Source organism: Bufo bufo, chromosome 5, assembly GCF_905171765.1.
Source record: "Bufo bufo chromosome 5, aBufBuf1.1, whole genome shotgun sequence".
Lineage (NCBI taxonomy): Eukaryota > Metazoa > Chordata > Amphibia > Anura > Bufonidae > Bufo > Bufo bufo.
Window position 1 is genome coordinate 480,718,622 of NC_053393.1, and position 19,833 is coordinate 480,738,454.

Sequence of the window (19,833 nt, forward strand, 5' to 3'; positions counted from 1 at the left end):
AGAAAGGCGCAGAAAACCGCATGACAAACCGCGCTAAATTTCTGTCTTGAAACCCGCTGTCGTGTGTAGGTAGCGTGAGGGTTTCAACTGTCATGTAAATTGAATATGTTGGGTGAAATCACCGGATTTACGTCTCTTGCTAATTATTTTTTGAAAAACATGGGTAACTTTCTATGGTGTTGCACCTTTCCGAAAAATAAATTATGGTAACATCCAAATGACGGCAAAAACTCTGTTCTCCTGAATCCTAGGAATAGGGCATTAGACAATAGAATTGGAGGGTCATAAGAGGGTTGGTTTATCCAAAATCTGTGTTCATCTACAGTATGAATAAAAAAAAATAATAATAATCATTTTTCCTGTTCAGGGTTAGGGTACTTTCACACTAGCGTTTTTCTTTTCCGGCACTGAGTTCCGTCACAGGGGCTCTATACCAGAAAAGAACTGATCAGGATTATCCCCATGCATTCTGAATGAAGAGTAATCCGTTCAGGATGCATCAGGATGTCTTCAGTTCAGTCGTTTTGACTGATCAGGCAAAAGAGAAAACCGTAGCATGCTCCAGTTTTATCTCCGGTGAAAAGACTTGCCTGAATGCCGGATCCGGCATTTTTCCCCATAGGAATGTATTAGTGCCGGATGCGTCATTCAAAATACCGGAATGCCGGATCCGTCCTTCCGGCCTGCGCATGCGCAGACCGGTAAAAATGTGAAAAAAGATACAAGACGGATCCGTCTGTCCGCATGACAAGCGGAGAGACGGATCCGCTCTTGCAATGCATTTGTGAGACTGATCCGCATCCGTCTCACAAATGCTTTCAGTCACATGCAGATCGGCGGATCCGGCGGGCAGTTCTGACGACGGAACTGCCCGCCGGATCACACTGCCGCAAGTGTGAAAGTAGCCTTAGAACATGCGTGGTGATTTTGCACCAGAAATTTTAAAATCTGTTTCATACATACGAATAGGCCTGTGTCTGCAGCACTTCTTGCATTTCTACCAGCCCTCTTCAGATAAAGGAGACCGTTGCAGGCAGGAAATCTGCATCATGTAAATTCACTCTTACCGACACAGCAATTAGATGAGTCAGTCTGCGGGGGAAGGGGCTGTGTTCTGGAGCAGGCACTTTCTTAGGGTAACAGCTATGCAGAAGTGTTTACCATGACAGGGACTGTAACAATGCGGAAGGACTTCTCTAGTCCCCATGCAGGTAGCTGTGCGAAGAGTGGAATTTCCAAAGGCGAATAGCACTTTTAGGGAAATGGGACTTCAGTTTGAAAAAAAATAAAAATAACAAAAACTCACAAAAGACCTAATGGTTGCATTGCAACACGTCACTTGCTGAAATTCAGGTTTCGCAGCCACCATTACATTGGAAGGTTTTCACATTTCTCTAGTTGTGAAACAGTCTGTGTGTTTGGAGCAGACAGTCAGGGATTTGCCCAGCCTTGACTAGAACCTATAGGAAAGGACAGGGAACTTAAAGTGGCCCTGGAAAAAATACTAAAAGTTTTTCTAGTTGCATCCAAATTGATGAAAGGCAGGGCCAGCAATACTATATAGTGGCACATTATACCACCCCAACAGAGCCAAATACCACAGTCCAGCACAAGATACTTCCCCAAAACCTTTCACTGCCTGGCCGTGAGGAGGGCCCAGGCAGCCCCCTGGGCATTAGCCCACCGGGAAATTTCCCTGTAAGGTCTGTGGCCAATCCATCACTAGTTTCATAATCCCTGGAGAGCAACACATTGCCTAGAAGCAGAGACAGATTGGACCCATGTTGCAGGCTCTGTACTCACCTCGCCCTGGTCATCTCCTGCAGGGCTCCGCACACTGCGCTGTGACCTGCACAGACTGAGGACGTCGGTGCTGTGACCTCAAGCATTTGGCATCTGCTTGAGCTATTTCTGTCCGAGATCCATTTTTATTAAGGAAAAAAGGTCTTGTGTGCAGTACGTTTTTTTGCATCTAAAAAAACGGATCTCAGATGGAAATGGCTCAAACGGATGTCAAATGTGCATAATGGATGCACAGGATCCTGTTTTTTTTCTTCTGTTGGATAAGAATGGAAAAATAACGGTGATGTGAACTCTCCCTTTCGTTGTTTTCCAGCCCATATGTGGAATCATTAACTTAAAAAAAAAATAGAACGTCCTATTATTGCCGCATGACAAGGATAGGACTGTTCTATTAGGGGACGGCTGTTCTGCAAAACATCCAACGGTCGCGTGCATCAGCCCCTGGGACAGTCTTAGTAATGGAGTAAGTATGCCCCGTAGGACTCTGCTAAGTCATCAGCCTTCCATGCAGAGGGTTGTAAGTTTGAATCCTGGGGTAAGCACAAAAGCCAAATTTATTTAGTAATCACCAAAACATAATGGAGCAAAATAAATTATAATCATTACAAAAAAACATATTTATATACTGTATTTTTCATCCTATAAGACGCGCCGGTCCATAAGACACACCTAGGTTTTAGAGGAGGACAATAGGAAAAAATATTTTTCATTAGACCTCATATCACACCAGCAATTAGACCCCCAATGTTAATCGGACCTCGGCTCACGGCCCCAATCAGTCCCCCAATGTTAATAAGACCCATTTTCAGACCTCAGATGAGCCCCTCCATGCCTCATATCAGCCCCCATGCCACAGCACATAAAATAAAAACACCTCTCCTGCTTCAGATGCCGCCGCTCCTCCAGTACGCTGTGACCTGACGAGCGCCCTCACGCTGTGCACAGCCGAGGACCAGACATCGGTGAGTACAGAGCCTTCACAGCTTCCCGGTCCTCCGGTACTAATGAGCGTTTCAATAATGGAAGCGCTCATTAGTATTCACCCCATAAGACGCAGGGACATTCCCCCCCCCCCCCCCCCCATTTTTGGGGGGAGGGAAAAGTGTGTGTTATGGGGAAAAAAAATATGGTGTGTGTGATATACAGTACAGACCAAAAGTTTGGACACACCTTCTCATTCAAAGAGTTTTCTTTATTTTCATGACTATGAAGGCATTAAAACTATGAATTAACACATGTGGAATTATATACATAACAAACAAGTGTGAAACAACTGAAAATATGTCATATTCTAGGTTCTTCAAAGTAGCCAACTTTTGCTTTGATTACTGCTTTGCACACTCTTGGTCTTCCAACAGTCTTGCAGGAGTTCCCAGAGATGCTTAGCACTTGTTGGCCCTTTTGCCTTCACTCTGCGGTCCAGCTCACCCCAAACCATCTCGATTGGGTTCAGGTCCGGTGACTGTGGAGGCCAGGTCATCTGGCGCAGCAACCCATCACTCTCCTTCATGGTCAAATAGCCCTTACTTTCAAAGTTTTTCCAATTTTTCGGCTGACTGACTGACCTTCATTTCTTAAAGTAATGATGGCCACTCATTTTCTTTACTTAGCTGCTTTTTTCTTGCCATAATACAAATTCTAACAGTCTATTCAGTAGGACTATCAGCTGTGTATCCACCTGACTTCTCCTCAACGCAACTGATGGTCCCAACCCCATTTATAAGGCAAGAAATCCCACTAATTAAACCTGACAGGGCACACCTGTGAAGTGAAAACCATTTCAGGGGACTACCTCTTGAAGCTCATCAAGAGAATGCCAAGAGTGTGCAAAGCAGTAATCAAAGCAAAAGGTGGCTACTTTGAAGAACCTAGAATATGGCATATTTTCAGTTGTTTCATACTTGTTTTTTATGTTTATAATTCCACATGTGTTAATTCATAGTTTTGATGCCTTCATAGTCATGAAAATAAAGAAAACTCTTTGAATGAGAAGGTGTGTCCAAACTTTTGGTCTGTACTGTAGATTTTTTATTTTTTTTTAAAGTATACAGGGGTAGTGATGGACGAACATCTGTCGGGATGGTTCGCAAAACGAATTTGCGATCTCCATTCATTATTTTTTTCAATGCGAAATATCGTCAATATAATTTCGGCGTACGTGCATGCGCAAATGCACTATAAAGAAAGTATATTGGTATATAACGCCCAGCTTCAATCCGTTTTTTTGGGGGGCGACTGGTATATCACACCAGTTATAATTATTTTTTCTAATTGCGTTTGTCCCTCTGTAGCTGCAGTATCGCTGCAGAACCGCACACAACTGCTGCGCAATACAAATCCACTATAATATGCTTTCTATGTTAGAAAGTATATTATAAGTATATCACACCCCTCAGTATATCACACCTATCAATAGCACACCTATACCAGTCCTTAAAAGGACTTTTGTGGCCCTATTAGCTAGTGTTTGGTATCTCTAACAGCCTGTCCCTGCTCCACACAGCAACCTCTCCCTACACTGACAAAAGACTGAATGTAAAATGGCGGCCAGATCAGGTTTATTTATAAGGTAGGGGGTATGTCCATGTGCTGAAACGTCTCAATTGGCTGTCCTGTACCACCTGATGGATGTGTCATGGGTCAAAGTTCTGCACAATGTAAAAGAATATGGTGGGCGCGAATATATCTCCATATGTTCGGCGAATCGCGAACGCGTAAAATTCGCCGTGAACTGACCGCCGGGCGAACCGCAAGGCCATCTCTATACAGGGGTATCCCCATACCTTGTCAAAATGTTAGGGCAAGTGTTGAGGGATACCCCCAATGAGGACTATATATGGAGTTAGCATAGGACTCCCAGAGCAGGATGGCAGGGGACTCCTAAGCAGAGCAGGGACTCTCTGCTGTGTAAAGAGTGGATACCATGTAAAAGAGACAATCGTCCCACTGGGAAAAATTCCAGGAAAGGTAGATTGCCAATACTCCCCTGCCTACAGGACATGATGTGCCTTATTGTCCCTCACTTAAAGGATAACTGTCACATTTAGACCCTAATTTCAATTTTCATATATGTAGTTACTAATACCATGATATTCCAGAATCAGTTACTATTAGACTGACTTACCCCATATTTAATAAGATTCAGCCCTTAGCAACCAGTCTGCATAAAACTGCAATCTCACTATTCAGTTAAGATGGCCGCCACTGCCCTCACCCTGAGGCCAATCCCACCTGCCCTCACTAGCCAGTAACAATAGCCCCCCAAAAGTGTCAGTAACCAGAGCCCTCCCCCCTTAAGGGTTAATCTCCTGCAGCACAAAGGGGTCCTCTTACCACATGTTGCTTTCATTTATACACTGAGCAGAGACAGATCTCCCTTCCCTGGTCTGCGCTGCTTCAACTCTACTTCTCCAGCTCTGCTGAGTGAGGGAGCGTCTGCCAAGCGCAGGGACAGGGAGAAGTGCACACAGCCCAGGCACTGTTATCAGCTGCTGAGGAGGACCTGGATTTAATCATTTACTTACAGTCCCTGGCTGTCTCTAATCTGACCTTGCAGGCAGCGTGCTTCTGCGTCCTCCGTCCTTCAACACATAGACGGATCATGCCTAGCAACCTGATTTTAAGCACAGGTAAAAGTAGGCAGTACAGGGGACAAAAATGTGGAATTAAGGGTTAATTGAATACACAGTGAAAAGTTGAAATAGGGCCACCAAGGTGATATTAATCACCACAATCCAATACTCCAAAAAAAATAAAAAAATAAGACCGTTATCCTTTAAAGGGGTTCTGCACTTTCAATTAACTGATTATCTATCCTCTGGATAAATCATCAGCTTCTGATCGGCAGGGGTCCGACACCCGGGACCCCCGCCGATCAGCTGTTTGAGAAGGCAGCGGCGCTCCAGCAGCGCCGGTGCCTTCTCACTGTTTACCGCCGGCCCATTCCAGTGAACAGAGCTTAGCCCCTCCCAGGCCAGTTGATACTAGTCGTGACGTCACTGGGCCAGCGGTAAACAGTGAGAAGGCCGCGGCGCTGCTGGAGCGCCGCTGCCTTCTCAAACAGCTGATCCGCGGGGGTCCTGGGTGTCGGACTCCCGCCGATCAGAAGCTGATGATCTATCCAGAGGATAGATCATCAGTTAAATGAAAGTGCAGAAAGGAGTTATACCCAGATGTGAGAAAAAAGAAAAAAGCTGGAAACAAGAAAAAAAAAGCTTCTTCCTTCCCTCAGCGATCTGTACCACTGGCATCACCCCTCGGTGAGGGAAGCCATGATGGCAGTAATGCTGATTGGAGGCAGCACTGCGCCACCAATGATTATAATACTTTGGGGGGTGGGGGCGCACTGCACCACCAATGATTATAATACTTTGGGGGGTGGAGGCGCACTGCGCCACCAATGATTATAATACTTTGGGGGGTGGGGGCGCACTGCACCACCAATGATTATAATACTTTGGGGGGTGGAGGCGCACTGCGCCACCAATGATTATAATACTTTGGGGGGTGGGGGCGCACTGCACCACCAATGATTATAATACTTTGGGGGGTGGGGGCGCACTGCACCACCAATGATTATAATACTTTGGGGGGTGGGGGCGCACTGCACCACCAATGATTATAATACTTTGGGGGGTGGAGGCGCACTGCGCCACCAATGATTATAATACTTTGGGGGGTGGGGGCGCACTGCACCACCAATGATTATAATACTTTGGGGGGTGGGGGCGCACTGCACCACCAATGATTATAATACTTTGGGGGGTGGGGGCGCACTGCACCACCAATGATTATAATACTTTGGGGGGTGGGGGCGCACTGCACCACCAATGATTATAATACTTTGGGGGGTGGGGGCGCACTGCACCACCAATGATTATAATACTTTGGGGGGTGGGGGCGCACTGCACCACCAATGATTATAATACTTTGGGGGGTGGGGGCGCACTGCACCACCAATGATTATAATACTTTGGGGGGTGGGGGCACACTGCACCACCAATGATTATAATACTTTGGGGGGTGGGGGGCGCACTGCACCACCAATGATTCTGATTTATAATACTGAGGTTGAATATCGTTTATGCTTGATACAAACGCAGGCTGCGGGTGCCGGACATATCCCATACCCAGCCTCTATGTCTGCACACTGCGATCCGCCGCTATTAACCCCTCAGGTGCCGCACGCGTAAACGATATTCATTGGTGGCGCAGTGGCCATAGCCCCTCCCTGCTATCAGCCCATTGGTGGCAGCGGCAGTACAGGGGGGGGGGGAGACGGCCTCCTTCTCCCCTGTGCTGTTGAGAACATGGCCGCGCTGACAGCACGTGTCAAGTCAGTTTGTGAAAGCAGCAGAGCAGCGTAAGGTCTAGGCGCAAATGGCGACAAGACTACAAAGTCTTGTCGCCATTTAGCAATTTTAGGTCGCATTTGCGACCATGTTGGTCGCCATCTGGAGCCCTGCAATAGCAGCTGCATGGTCTGCCTCCATGGTAGGTATGCCACTGCCTTTAAAGCGTTGTCTCTTAGGGCATATGTACGTCATAAAGAGGAAGAGTCCCCCACTCGGGACCCCCTGTATGAGCCAGAACAGAGAGCTGCTATAAACTACGTGTACATGGCCGGCCTGCAAGTCGCTTTTACACACACAGTGGGGATCATTTACCCTCAGGACTGGTCCTGAGTTACATATTGGATGGCCCAACCGATCTAATATTGAACGCCTACAATAAGGACAGGCCGTTAGTAATAAAATCCCTTTAAAGTGGTTCTGCAGTTTTTTTTAAAGGGGTTGTCCGAGTTATTTTTTTATTCTTTCTAACTGGGCAAATGTAACAGCTTTCCAATTCACTCCCTTCATCTCCAGTGGCTGGTTTCCCAGGTTACACTGAGGGTCACATGACCTGTGATGTCAGCTTCTCTCCCTGCTCTGATAATGTTCCTGCACAAGCCTGAGAGATCTGTACAGCAGAGGTCACTGTGCTGGCCACGCCCCCCTGCACTCTGCTCTCTTTCAGGATTCTTAACCCCTTCAGCTGCACAGACTCGGGGCTGAAGTGTTTACTGTGTAGCTGCAGGCAGTGAGAAGACAAATGCTGGGCACAGAAGCTGAAGGAGAAGTTCTGCAGAGCATTGCAGGTAGGGGGGAGATCCTGTGTGTATAGCAGTGTCATTGTACAGCTGGGACTTGTAGTGCTACACATACAACATGCTGCTGAGTCTCCCAGCAGGCAGACATGTCACTCAGGGCAGCACTTGTATTCACTGTTCATTTGAATGGAGCTTAGCCGCGCCCAGGCCAGTGATACTAGTCGTGACGTCACTAGGCCTGCGGTAAACAGTGAGAAGGCCGCGGCGCTACTGCCTTCTCAAACAGCTGATCGGCAGGGGTCCCGGGTGTTGGACTCCCGCCGATCAGATGCTGATGACCTATCCTCTAATTGCTCCTCTATGAGATCACCACATTGGCTCTGAGAGGATGGAAGAGGACCCATGAAACATGTTAGCACGACTGTAAATGCAGGAAAAGGTAGACCAGATGAATAAGGCTACTGTCACACTAGCGTTTCTCTTTTCCGGTATTGAGATCAGTCATAGGGTCTCAATACCGGGAAAAAAACACTTCCGTTTTTGTCCCCATTCATTGTCAATGGGGCCAAAATGTAACTGAACAGAACGGAATGCACCAAAATGCATTCTGTTCCGTTCTCATACCACAGCAGGCGGTTTTCTTTTCGCCATGGGATGCGGAGCAGGACGGATCCATCAAGACACACAATGCAAGTCAATGGGGACGGATGCGTTTTCTCTGATACAATCTGACACAGTAGAAAACGGATCCGTCCCTCACTGACTTTCAATGGAGTTCATGACGGATCCGTCTTTGCCATGTTAGGGCGGGTTCACATTACCGTTATTCCATTCCGTTATAGGTTCCATTTGTAACAGAATATAACGGAATTCCCGGACGGAATGCAAAACGGAAGCCTTTACGAGGCATTCAGTTTTGATCTGCCCTAATAGAAGTCTACGGGCAAGCATAATGGATCTCGCCTGGTTTCCGTTATGCAGGACGGAAAAAAAAAGTCCTGCTGACAGGAAACCAGACGGATCCATTTTGCAGCCCATGGACTTCTATTAGGACGGAATGAATAATGGAATGCCTCTAAAGGCTTTCCGTCATGGAATTGCGTTATGGTCCGTGGTAACGGAATCCATAACGCAATTCTGCTTTTACCACCAAACGAAGCGCAAACGAATTTCAAAATATGAAATTCGCTCACCTCTAGTCGTCGGTATAAAACCCCTTTACTGTGTACTCCTCTATTCATTGTATAGCAGAACCTCTCACAGGATAACCCTTTAGAAGAGCCACTGCCCACTTTGTCCCCCACCGCTTCCAGACCCGTTTCTCACTGATTTGTGTTTACAGGCTGCAGCTGTATACGGTACATGACCGCTGCAGGCAATCACTAGCCTCAGTGGTATGCGTCACGAGATTGCTGAAGCCACTTGCTGGCTGCAGTTGTCGCTCGAGGTACATGGCGACATCACTGCTGCAGCTGGTAAACACAGATCGGAGGGGAGGAAGGAGCTGCACCACTGTATACGGGGGGGGTTAAGGGTCCGGCTCCCCGGCGGCAAAAAGTCGCACGACAAAAAAAGGCTACAGCTACATGTGTCACAAGACTTGTCAATGGTGCGACAAAGCAAAGTGATGGCATTGAGACAGTTGCAAAATATCCATCCAAGTTGGATTAGGCTACATGCACACAAATGTATTTTGTTTCCGTGTCCGTTCCGTTTTTTTAGCGGATAGGATGCAGACCCATTCATTTCAATAGGCCCGCAAAAAATGGCCGTTCCGTAGCCCTGCAAAAAAAATAGAGCATGTCCTGTTCTTGTCCGTTTTGCAGACAAGGATAGGCATTGTTACAATCGATCCGCAAAAAAAAAAAAAAAAAAAAGGATACATTACGGACATCATCCGTTTTTTTGGTGAAGCCACAATACGTTCGTGTGCATGTAGCCTTATTTTGCGCTGTCGCGTTGCAGGAGGTCACCATGGCGACACCATTGACCATCATTACAAAATAAGTCGTGCTACTTTTTCCGCAACACACGCCGCCATCTCGCCGGACCCTAAGTGGCGAGCACTGGAGCTTTTAGGATTTTAACAGCTTTTGGATCTACTCCAATGCAGACTTTCGAAACGTAAAAATCCACTGCGTTTTCTGCTGCAAATACCGTCCGCTTTTCCAGCAACGTCCGTGCGGACACAGCGCGTGTCCGTCCTTGGCGTAAACCGCACGAAGACCAGCGTGGCCTCCCATTGAAAACAATGTGTGGTGCATCCTGCGCAGCCGCAGAATCCGCACAATATTGTGCCTGCCAAAGGCTGTTTGTGAACAAGGCCTAAGGGGGCAACTGTGCAACCCCATTCACATGAGCGGAACTGATTTTCAGTGGCAGAAATTTCCGTCGTGTATGAACGCGTCCGTGCGGGATTTGGGGAGCTTTTTAATAGAAGAAGATATATAGAAGTGTGACGTCACCGCTGGAGGAGCGGAGCCCTGTGACGAGCGCTATATACAGAGTAGGAGACGGAACAGGATCACGTCCCTCCCGCCGTCTACTTACTTGTCGTTGACTCACACATACGTCATGCGCGTCCCCGAGCCCAGTAACGGCCACGAGCATGCGCGGTCACCACCTCCTGTAATCCCTCTTCTTCGCCCCGCCCCTCTCAGGCTCTGTTGACACCTTCCTCATTCTACCCACAATGCACGGCGAGGCCGGAGAGCGGTAGCTGACGGCGGCCATGTTGTGATGTGTTGCGGTGTCTCCTGGTTTTCCTTCCCCTCATCGCCTTACCTTCCCCCGTCTGGTGTCCTGAGCGAGGCCGGGGGAGCACCGCGCGGACTGAGGATCTCTTCTTACACCGTGTCTATGTGAAACGGAAGACTCCGGAGCAACATGGCCGCTCTGCTGGAAGGTACCTGATAGTATTGATGCCCCTCATTCTGACGGACAGGCCTTGGTGCGGGCCGGCCTACCAGTGTGAACGTGCCCCTGTTCTCCGCCATTACGTCTGACTCCTCTCTGTGGGGCTTGTATATTTAAAGGGTGTTTTCAACTTGGGGTAAAAAAAACCCTATATACCTGTAGCTGTAATCCCCTCTCATGCCCACCTCCGCGCTGTCGCTGGCGGGCTCTGTTTACTTCACTGCTGCAAAGATGCGCCGAGGCGGTACATGACTACTGCGGCCAATCAGTGGTCACACGTTAGGACGACACCACGTCAATGGCGCAAGAGCATCGCAGGATTTAGGCGATGACCGTGCGGCGCGGATAAGATTTTCCATTGTGAAATAGCAGGGTGAATAATCGGCGGCGTAATCCAGTAACGGCAAAGTTTACCAAATCTAATCCATCCGCTCTGAGAAATACCAGCAGACGTTGACCTGCAGGGGCGGGTTTAAAAGGGGTTTTCTGAAATTCTGATATTAAGGACTTCTCCTCAGGATAGGTCCTCAATATCAGATTGGCGGGGGTCCGCCATCCGACACCGTCACAGATCTCCAGTGAACGCTGCGGCCTCTTCCTAGGCTGGTGATGTCATCGGTCACATGGCCCAGGAGCAGCTCAGTCCCATAGAAATGAATGGACCGAAGCTGCGATACAAAGCCGATATCCGAAGGACAACGCTGTGCGTGATAAGCTGCAAGGAGGCCACTGTGTCCCCCGGAGTGCCGTGGTCCCAGACATCAGGACCTAGCCTGAGGACAGATCATCAATATCCCTTTAAAGGGAACCTGTCACCTGGATTTTGTGTATAGAGCTGAGGACATGGGTTGATAGATGGCCGCTAGCACATCCGCAATATCGTCCCCATAGCTCTGTGTGCTTTTATTGTGTAAAAAAAACTAATAATGATTTGATCCATATGCAAATTAACCTGAGATGAGTCCTGTCCCTGACTCATTTCACGGACAGGACTCGTCTCAGGCTAATTTGCATATGGATCGAATCATTATTTTTTTTTTACACAATAAAAGCACAGAGAGCTATGGGGACTGGGTATTACGGATGTGCTAGCTGCCATCTAGCAACCCATGTCCTCAGCTCTATACACAAAATCCCAGTGACAGGTTCCCTTTAAATCCACAGAATGTCTGTGTATTTTGCAGGTTTCTACAGCAGAACAGATCCACATATAAGGGCTCTTTCACACTTGCGTTCTTTTCTTCCGGCATATAGTTCCGTCGTCGGGGCTCTATGCTGGAAGAATCCTGATCAGTTTTATCCTAATGCATTCTGAATGGAGAGAAATCCGTTCAGGATGCATCAGGATGTCTTCAGTTCCGGAACGGAACGTTTTTTGGCCGGAGAAAATACCGCAGCATGCTGCGCTTTTTGCTCCGGTCAAAAATCCTGAACACTTGCCGCAAGGCCGGATCCGAAATTAATGCCCATTGAAAGGCATTGATCCGGATCCGGCCTTAAGCTAAACGTCGTTTCGGCCCATTACCGGATCCGACGTTTAGCTTTTTCTGAATGGTTACCATGGCTGCCGGGACGCTAAAGTCCTGTTTGCCATGGTAAAGTGTAGTGGGGAGCAGTATACTTACCGTCTGTGCGGCTCCCCGGGGTGCTTCAGAGTGACGTCAGGGCGCCACACGCGCATGGATGACGTGATGGCATGGACAAGTCATCCATGCGCATGGGGCGCTCTGACGTCACTCTGAAGCGCCCCGGGAGCCGCACGGACTGTAAGTATACTGCTCCCCACTACTACTATGGCAACCAGGACTTTAATAGCGTCCTGGCTGCCATAGTAACACTGAACACATTTTGAAGACGGATCCGTCTTCAAATGCTTTCAGTTCACTTGCGGGCACGTCCGGCAAATGGAGTACACGACGGATCCGGACAACGCAAGTGTGAAAGAGGCCTAACCCTGCAGATTTTACCACAGATTTTTCTCTGCAGATAAATTCCCGAATAGATGGAGCTTTAAAGGGATTCTGTCACCAGATTTAACCCTATTAAGCTAGCTGACACTAGCGATGTGATAATGTCAGCTAAACCTAACTAGCCTATTCCTACTTTTATCTATGCCCCCGCTACGCCAGAAAGGGGGGCGTTGTTCCTGCTCCTAGAGGCTCCGTTCTCCCACCTTTGTCGCCTCCCTTCCATCTGTCTGCCAGCCCTGTGCTCTGGTGAAATCTCGCGCCATTCGGCGCCGACACGGTGAGGGATAGACGCTCGCAGGCTGCCAGCTTCTTCACCGCGCCGAATACTGAACGGCGCCAGATTTCACCAGCGCACAGGGCTGGCAGACAGATGGGAGCGCTGCCTGGCCCAGTCAATCAGGACTTGGAGGGAGCGACAAAGCTGTAGCTTAATAGGGTTAAATCTGGTGACAGAATCCCTTAAATTAATTTTTCCATCTCATTACACACTGCTCGTTTCCATGGTTATGACCACCATGTAGTTTAGTAGTGGTGGCCATGCTTGCACACTATAGGAAAATGCACCAGCCTGTGTGAGCTCCCATCGTCGCAGACACCAGAGCGGTCAGCACGTTTTCCTATAGTGTGCAAGAGCGACCACTACTGCTGGATTGCAGGGTGGTCGTAACCATGGAAACAAGCAGTGTACTATGTGATTGAAAAATGAGTCCAGCCAGTGAAGGAAGCAATATGGACAATCACAATACATTAGTAAGTGCCTTGCATTAACTTTGTCTACATGATAAATGTCACTTGCTGAAGTTAGACGACCCCTTTCAGCCGTCTCTCCAGGCACCCTGGGTAGTACATTTGTCAAGGCAGCTGTATGACCCCCAGTAATTATCGTGAAGATGTCCTTTAATAATTACTTGGACCCCACCAGAGGTCGCACTACACTTTTTCCAGAAGAGTAAGAATACTCCTTATACCATTTTGAGGAGTATTAGCCGAGGAGGAGTACAAATTGATTTAATGTGCTCACCAATCATCCAAGTCTTCCATGTGATGACAAGCTACTAGTCCAATAGTCCCATTCCCTTCATGTTCTGGTCGGGCTGCGGGTCACTGTCTCCATGTGCTCACAGCGTCCTCCCCAGGGAAGAACGTGCGCCCACCCCAACACCATCATTCCCAGAGGGCGCAGTAACGCCTGTACAAGCGTCATAGACGCCTGTTCAGGCCATTTTACTCCCTGGAAATAGTCGTACGGATACGGCTTAGACTTCTCCCTGCCATTCATCAGCGCAGCGATGCTGCTGCTGCCTGAAACAACCAATGACAAAGCTCCTTACAGTAAGGAGCTTGGTGATTGGTCAGTTTGAGCGGGCTGCCGGAGCTTATGGCACACCGCTCTGAAGTAAGGAAGGAGGCGCACGCCATCGTCACTGGCGGGGTAAGTGGCCTTGTTTTAACTTGTTCAGCCTCACATGCTGCATGAGGCTAATCCGAACACACGGATATATGAGCTATAGCGGTGTGCGCCCTGGCGGGGACCAGCCCTGCTAGTAGTAACTGTTCGGTAACGCCACGGTTCGCACAGGTTACCCATAAGTGACGGCCGGCAGCATGGTGAGTGTTGTGTCACCGACAACGTTTCCCGTGGTTATCTGTAGTGTACAGCTCCTATAGGGCAGGCAGCGTGCGTCATGAGGCCGGGAGTACAGTACAGCTGTTACCCATAGCAACCGGAGACCGCCTGTTCTGTAATTAGAGGAAGCCGCCACAGTCTGTTCATAAGTCATAACCCCGTCAGCCACATCACCCCCAGAACAGTGCCAATCTGCCAGACTGTCTGGAATATTTGCACCGTTCTGGCCTGGGGGTGATGTGGCTGATGGGGTTATGACTTATGAACAGACTGTGGCGGCTTCCTCTAATTACAGAGCAGGCAGTCTCCGGTAAAGTTTGAGTAAATTCGCCTGAACACTCGTCTGACGCTTGTACAGGCATTATTGCGACCTCTGGACACTGGGTACAGCCAGGATCTCAGTATAGCACATCCCTGCACCTGCCTGTACCCGCTTCACTAAAAGCTCTGCATGGCACATTACAGCATGAGACCCTTCACCGCTGTGCTGTGGCAGTGGAGCAGTGACATGTGCCAATACAGCGCTCAGTGACCATGTTATCAGTGTACGAGTGTATGGATTCCCAAAACGCTATAAACACCCTGAACTTCCGTTGCCCATTTTGTCAGTAAAATGGGGGCCTCCGGACACTCCATAGCACATCCATGGTCCCGCGCTGCACTGACCTCCTGACGTACGCATGCCATGACCTAACGCGCTGTGTGGCGTCAGACGCAGGGCAGCGCGGAACAATGGAGTGTCGGCGGCGCCCCTGCTGGAGAGGTAAGTTGGTGCGACTAAGGCCGGGCGCCCGGAATGCACAGCGTCATAGCAGCCAATGACACTGCACTCCGGGTGTCAGGAGGAGCAGGGGGGGAGCTGCTGGCACAAGGGGCATGGGGGGAGCTGCTGGCACAAGGGGGGGTGGGAGAGCTGAAGGCACTGGGGGGAACTGAAGCACTTGGGCTGATCACACAGGGGAGAACGAAGGGTGTTGGGGTCTGATGAGTTTTTATAAAGAAAAACAGTCTATTAATACATTTTTTCGTATTAGAATACTCAATTAATCGTAAGAATACTCAATTTCTAAAATAATAGTTTACTGCAGCCCTAGTGGGGCGCTCCCACTAACATCTATGAGGAGAGCGCTTGCCGGTGGCCACACCTCAGAAATCACGGGGTCCTCAGGCCACCACTTTTCCCGCTACGTTTTCGTTGTAGGTGCTCTGGAAATAAATTTTCAGCTGAAACAGACACATGGGCCAAACACTGGATGAACCACTGACCATATTGTCACTGATATCTTCATGGATGTGTGAAAGAGGTCTAGGGCCAGTCAGACGCCGAGTTGAATGCGATAAACTAGCAGCGTGTGTCAGTGAGACGTCCTGTCTTCACCTTGCTCCTCTGATCGCACAGCATTATACTGATTTATAATACTATGTAACGCTTAGTTTTGTCAGTGTAATACAATACATTCAAGTAGGGTTGTTGCGGGTATCGAAATTTCGATACCCAATCGATACTTTTGTCCCGGTATCGATACGATACCGGGATTTCCGTTTTTTCGATACTGGGCTGCGCTTCTGCGCAGTCTAGTATCTCTGAACATGAGCGCGCTGCTATCGGCGCGCTCATGTTCTCTCTCAGCAGCACGGGGAGAAGGAAGCTGTCCTCCCTCCCCCTGTGCTGCTGCCGCTGCCACCAATGAGAAGAGAGGGGCGGAGGAGGGGCGGCAATGAGAAGAGAGGGGCGGAGGAGGGGCGGCAATGAGAAGAGAGGGGGTGGAGGAGGGGCGGCAATGAGAAGAGAGGGGCGGAGGAGGGGCGGCAATGAGAAGAGAGGGGGTGGAGGAGGGGCGGCAATGAGAAGAGAGGGGCGGAGGAGGGGCGGGCGCACTGCGCCACCAATGATAGGATTACTATCGGAGCGATGGGAGGAGACATCAGCTTCACTAGTGGGCGTTCCTTTTCCCTGCGCTGCGATTGGACAGCGCTACAGCCAGGGAGAAGGAACGCCCACTAGTGAAGCTGATGTCTCCTCCCATCGCTCCGATAGTAATCAGCAGCATGTGGAGCAGGAGAGGAGACAGTAATGGGGCACTGCGGGCGAACGGAGCGGCGCCCAGGACTAAATGGTGAGTGCTGAGACATCGCTGGGCGCCGCTCTGTGTGGCCTAATAGTGAAAGTCTGGACTCATATACAGTAGTCAGTCTTTAACACATACAGGAGGCGGGTGCCGGCAGCAGAATCGCATTGCCGGCACCCTGCCCCTGACAGGGAGCTGCGATCAGCGGCAGTTAACTGCCGCTGATCTGCTAGTACCCGCCTCCTGTATAAAGGGGTAAAATCATTGGTGGTGCAGTGTGCCCCCCCCCTCAATCCCCCCATCCCATTAAAATCATTGGTGGCACAGTGCGCCGGCCCCTCTCAACCCTCCAGTATTAAAATCATTGGTGGCAGTGGCCACAGGGACCTCTCCACTCCCCCTCATTGGTGGTGCAGTGGCAGCTTCTGATCGGAGCCCCAGCTGTGTAAGCCTGGGGCTCCGATCGGTTACCATGGCAGCCAGGACACTACAGAAGCCCTGGTTGCCATGGTAACATCCCTGATGCTGTGTGCACAAAGCACAGAGCAGCAGGGACAGTGTGGAGTCCTATTCACCCTGATAGAGATCTATCAGGGTGAATAGGAAAAGGGATGAAAGATCCCAGGTTCTAGCCCCTAAGGGGGGAAATAGTTATTAAATAAAAAGTGAAAAAAAAAAAAACACTAAAATATGAAGTATAAATCACCCCCCTTTTCCCAATTTCACATATAAAATATATAAATAAACATATTACATCGCCACGTCAGAAAAGTCCAAACTATTAAAATATAAAAAAAAAATCTAGGTGGTGAATGCCGGAACAGAAAAAATAAAATAAAAACTGCGCGATTCGCCATTTTTAAAAATGAGGAATGCACGTGGCTTTTTTTGTTTATTTTTTTCGCGTGGTATCGAATGGTATCGAGTATCGCAATACTTTTTCATGGTATCGAAACCGAATCAAAAATTTGGTATCGCAACAACTCTACATTCAAGGACCCTCAGGGTTACACAGCATTATAAATCATTATAATGCTGTGCGATCAGAGGAGCGAGGTCAGAACGCAACCTCTCAGTGACGCACTCTGTGAGTTTAATGCATTCAACTCGCTGGTTTGTTCCTGGCCATAGAAACAATGTTTTTTTTGTTGTTTTTTTAAATTTATTATTATACATATATTACTAACTCACCCTAGTGTTTTAGCAGTGTAATTTGTTACACCCTCAGTTGCATCCATTAATTTTGAAAGTTTTCATTATGTAAACCTGGTTATGTGATCAAGTCTGACCACCAGCCCAGAGCTACTTCAATGTGTGAACAGGAGGTCTGGGGGAGATTTATCCAACTGATGGGAAGTAGAACGCCACCAGTCAGGTCCCACCTTTTTATTTTCCAAAGGAGCTGGGAAAAATGAAAGGTGTAATCTGACTAGTTGCTATGGGCAACTAAGCCTGTTCTACTTTACACCAGTTTGATAAATCTCCCCTGTGTATAACTTCCTGTGAACTACAGGAAGACATCACCAATGAAATCCCTCCTGGCAGCTCTGTATTCTGTTGAAGATATAATCTCTCCCCTGTCTAAAGGATCTGGAGTGAACAGATAGAGGGTAAGTGTATACAGTGATTAGCTGCAGTTATATAAGCCTCTTGACTTGCCCTGCCTGTACTATCTGTGTGTGCTGACTCTCCAGTTTAATTCTATGAGATGTAGCCTCACACTGGTCTTCCTGCATACAAAACCTGACAGGAGAGAGAGGGCTGTAGTGTGAGGGGACAGCAGCTGTGTCACTGATCTGTCATGGCTGCCCTCAGAGCTGGGCAGTGCAATGTGGTAAGACTCTGTGCCCTCCATCTGCAAAGCCAGGAATGATGGGAATGTAGGATTCATTAGAAAAAAACAAATCTGAGAAGCAATCAAGATGGCAGACAACCCACAAATTACACATCAGAAAAATAGGTATACACAAGTCCATCTAAGTCTTTAATAATTGCCTATCTTGAACTGTATAGGCAAAGAAAAAAAATCCTGGAGTGCATCTTTAAAGGGGTATTCTAGTAGGTACAAGCTATCCTCTATCCACAGGATAGAGGATAACTATCAGATCGGTGGGGGTTCTATGGGAGTTCCGGAAAGGATGGCATCAATCACGAAATTTCCTAATAGGTTATTTTACTTGGGGCACTCGGCTATCTCTAGAACTCCCATAGAAATGAACGGAGAAGCCGTGCGCGTGTGCAGTCGGCTGCTGCAGTCATTTTAGGGAAGCAGCATGGGGCCCCCGTTCTCGTGAATTTCCAAAAACCCCAAGTAAAATAAGCCATTAGGAAATTTCATGATTGATGCTATACTTTTCCTTCTGATAATTCATAATATCTGATGGTCCGGCACTTTTATGCTTCATTTGATGCTGGATTAAAGGAATTTTCTACTGGGGACTGACGGACGATAGTAATGGCTTACTCGTGAATACTTAGTTTTTTTCCTTGGGGATAGGAGGAGACCTTCCGCCATGAAGGAGCCTGGTAGGAGCGGTTCTAATCATTTGTTGTTTCCTGATGTTGGCCTTCTCTATCCCGGAGTTTGAAGTCAACCTTGCAGGGACATTTTCTACAACTCAATCGAAATGCTATTGTTTCATCTGCTGTAGTTGTGACGGTATCTACCTTATCAGCTCTTGACAGGGTTTTGACTGCTTGCGCAGTTTCCCAATGGATTTGCTTTGAAATGTCTGCCCTTAAATGAGTTTAAATCTGATTTCCCATCAGAACGAGCCTCCAAGGCATAAGGGAGATGAATGGCAAGTGTCATTGTCCCACAAGTCAATCCAGGTTGTATTGGGTTTTGAAGTTGATCATTCAGGGATATGCCCCCAACCATTACCGGAATGTTCCTATTGGATTCAGTGCTATAGTTACATTATAGAAGTCTTACATGCAGGCTGTACTTCTATAAGAAGCTGGGGAGTGGGCACCAATCCCCCGTACTTATGGGGGTGAAAGTGGTAGAGGGGGCATCGTGCTGCAACACAACCCCCAGTATGCTCTTCAACAACAGCCATGCAAGTATGCATGCTGGGAGTTGTAGTTTCACCACAGCTAGCATGCGAGAGGGTTCTGGTCCAGGGCTAGAGCTTACTTTCTTGGGCTCTTTGTGCAGTGTCAGGTTCCTATGTTGTATATGCCAGGAACGAGCTGTCGGCGTAGACCCCAAACGTATCCTTAAAGAGGTTATCCAATTCTAAAAATGCCCGCCCCGCCTATAGATCCTACTTACCGCGCGCTCCCTGGCACTCCGAATCCCTGAACAGGCGCAGCTGCATCTCTCCGTCTCGGTGATCAAAACATCCAGCGACC

General features: G+C 48.4%; 2 protein-coding genes across 4 annotated transcripts in view; one reads left to right on the top strand and one right to left on the bottom strand.

Annotated features, from left to right (window-relative positions):
• The window catches only part of CNPY1 (canopy FGF signaling regulator 1), a 159,906-nt gene extending 149,368 nt beyond the window's left edge, over positions 1 to 10,538 (bottom strand). Inside the window, exon 1 of the mRNA XM_040434156.1 lies at positions 10,445 to 10,538. Within this exon, the coding sequence (XP_040290090.1) occupies positions 10,445 to 10,504 (60 nt within the window). The 5' untranslated portion in view covers positions 10,505 to 10,538. The remainder of the gene's footprint in view (positions 1 to 10,444) is intronic.
• Positions 10,539 to 10,597: 59 nt separating this feature from the next.
• RBM33 (RNA binding motif protein 33) overlaps positions 10,598 to 19,833 on the top strand; it is a 113,633-nt gene continuing 104,397 nt past the window's right edge. For all 3 annotated transcript variants that reach the window (XM_040434161.1, XM_040434158.1, XM_040434160.1), the window contains exon 1: positions 10,598 to 10,799. In XM_040434161.1, the coding sequence (XP_040290095.1) occupies positions 10,781 to 10,799 (19 nt within the window). In that variant the 5' untranslated portion in view covers positions 10,598 to 10,780. The remainder of the gene's footprint in view (positions 10,800 to 19,833) is intronic.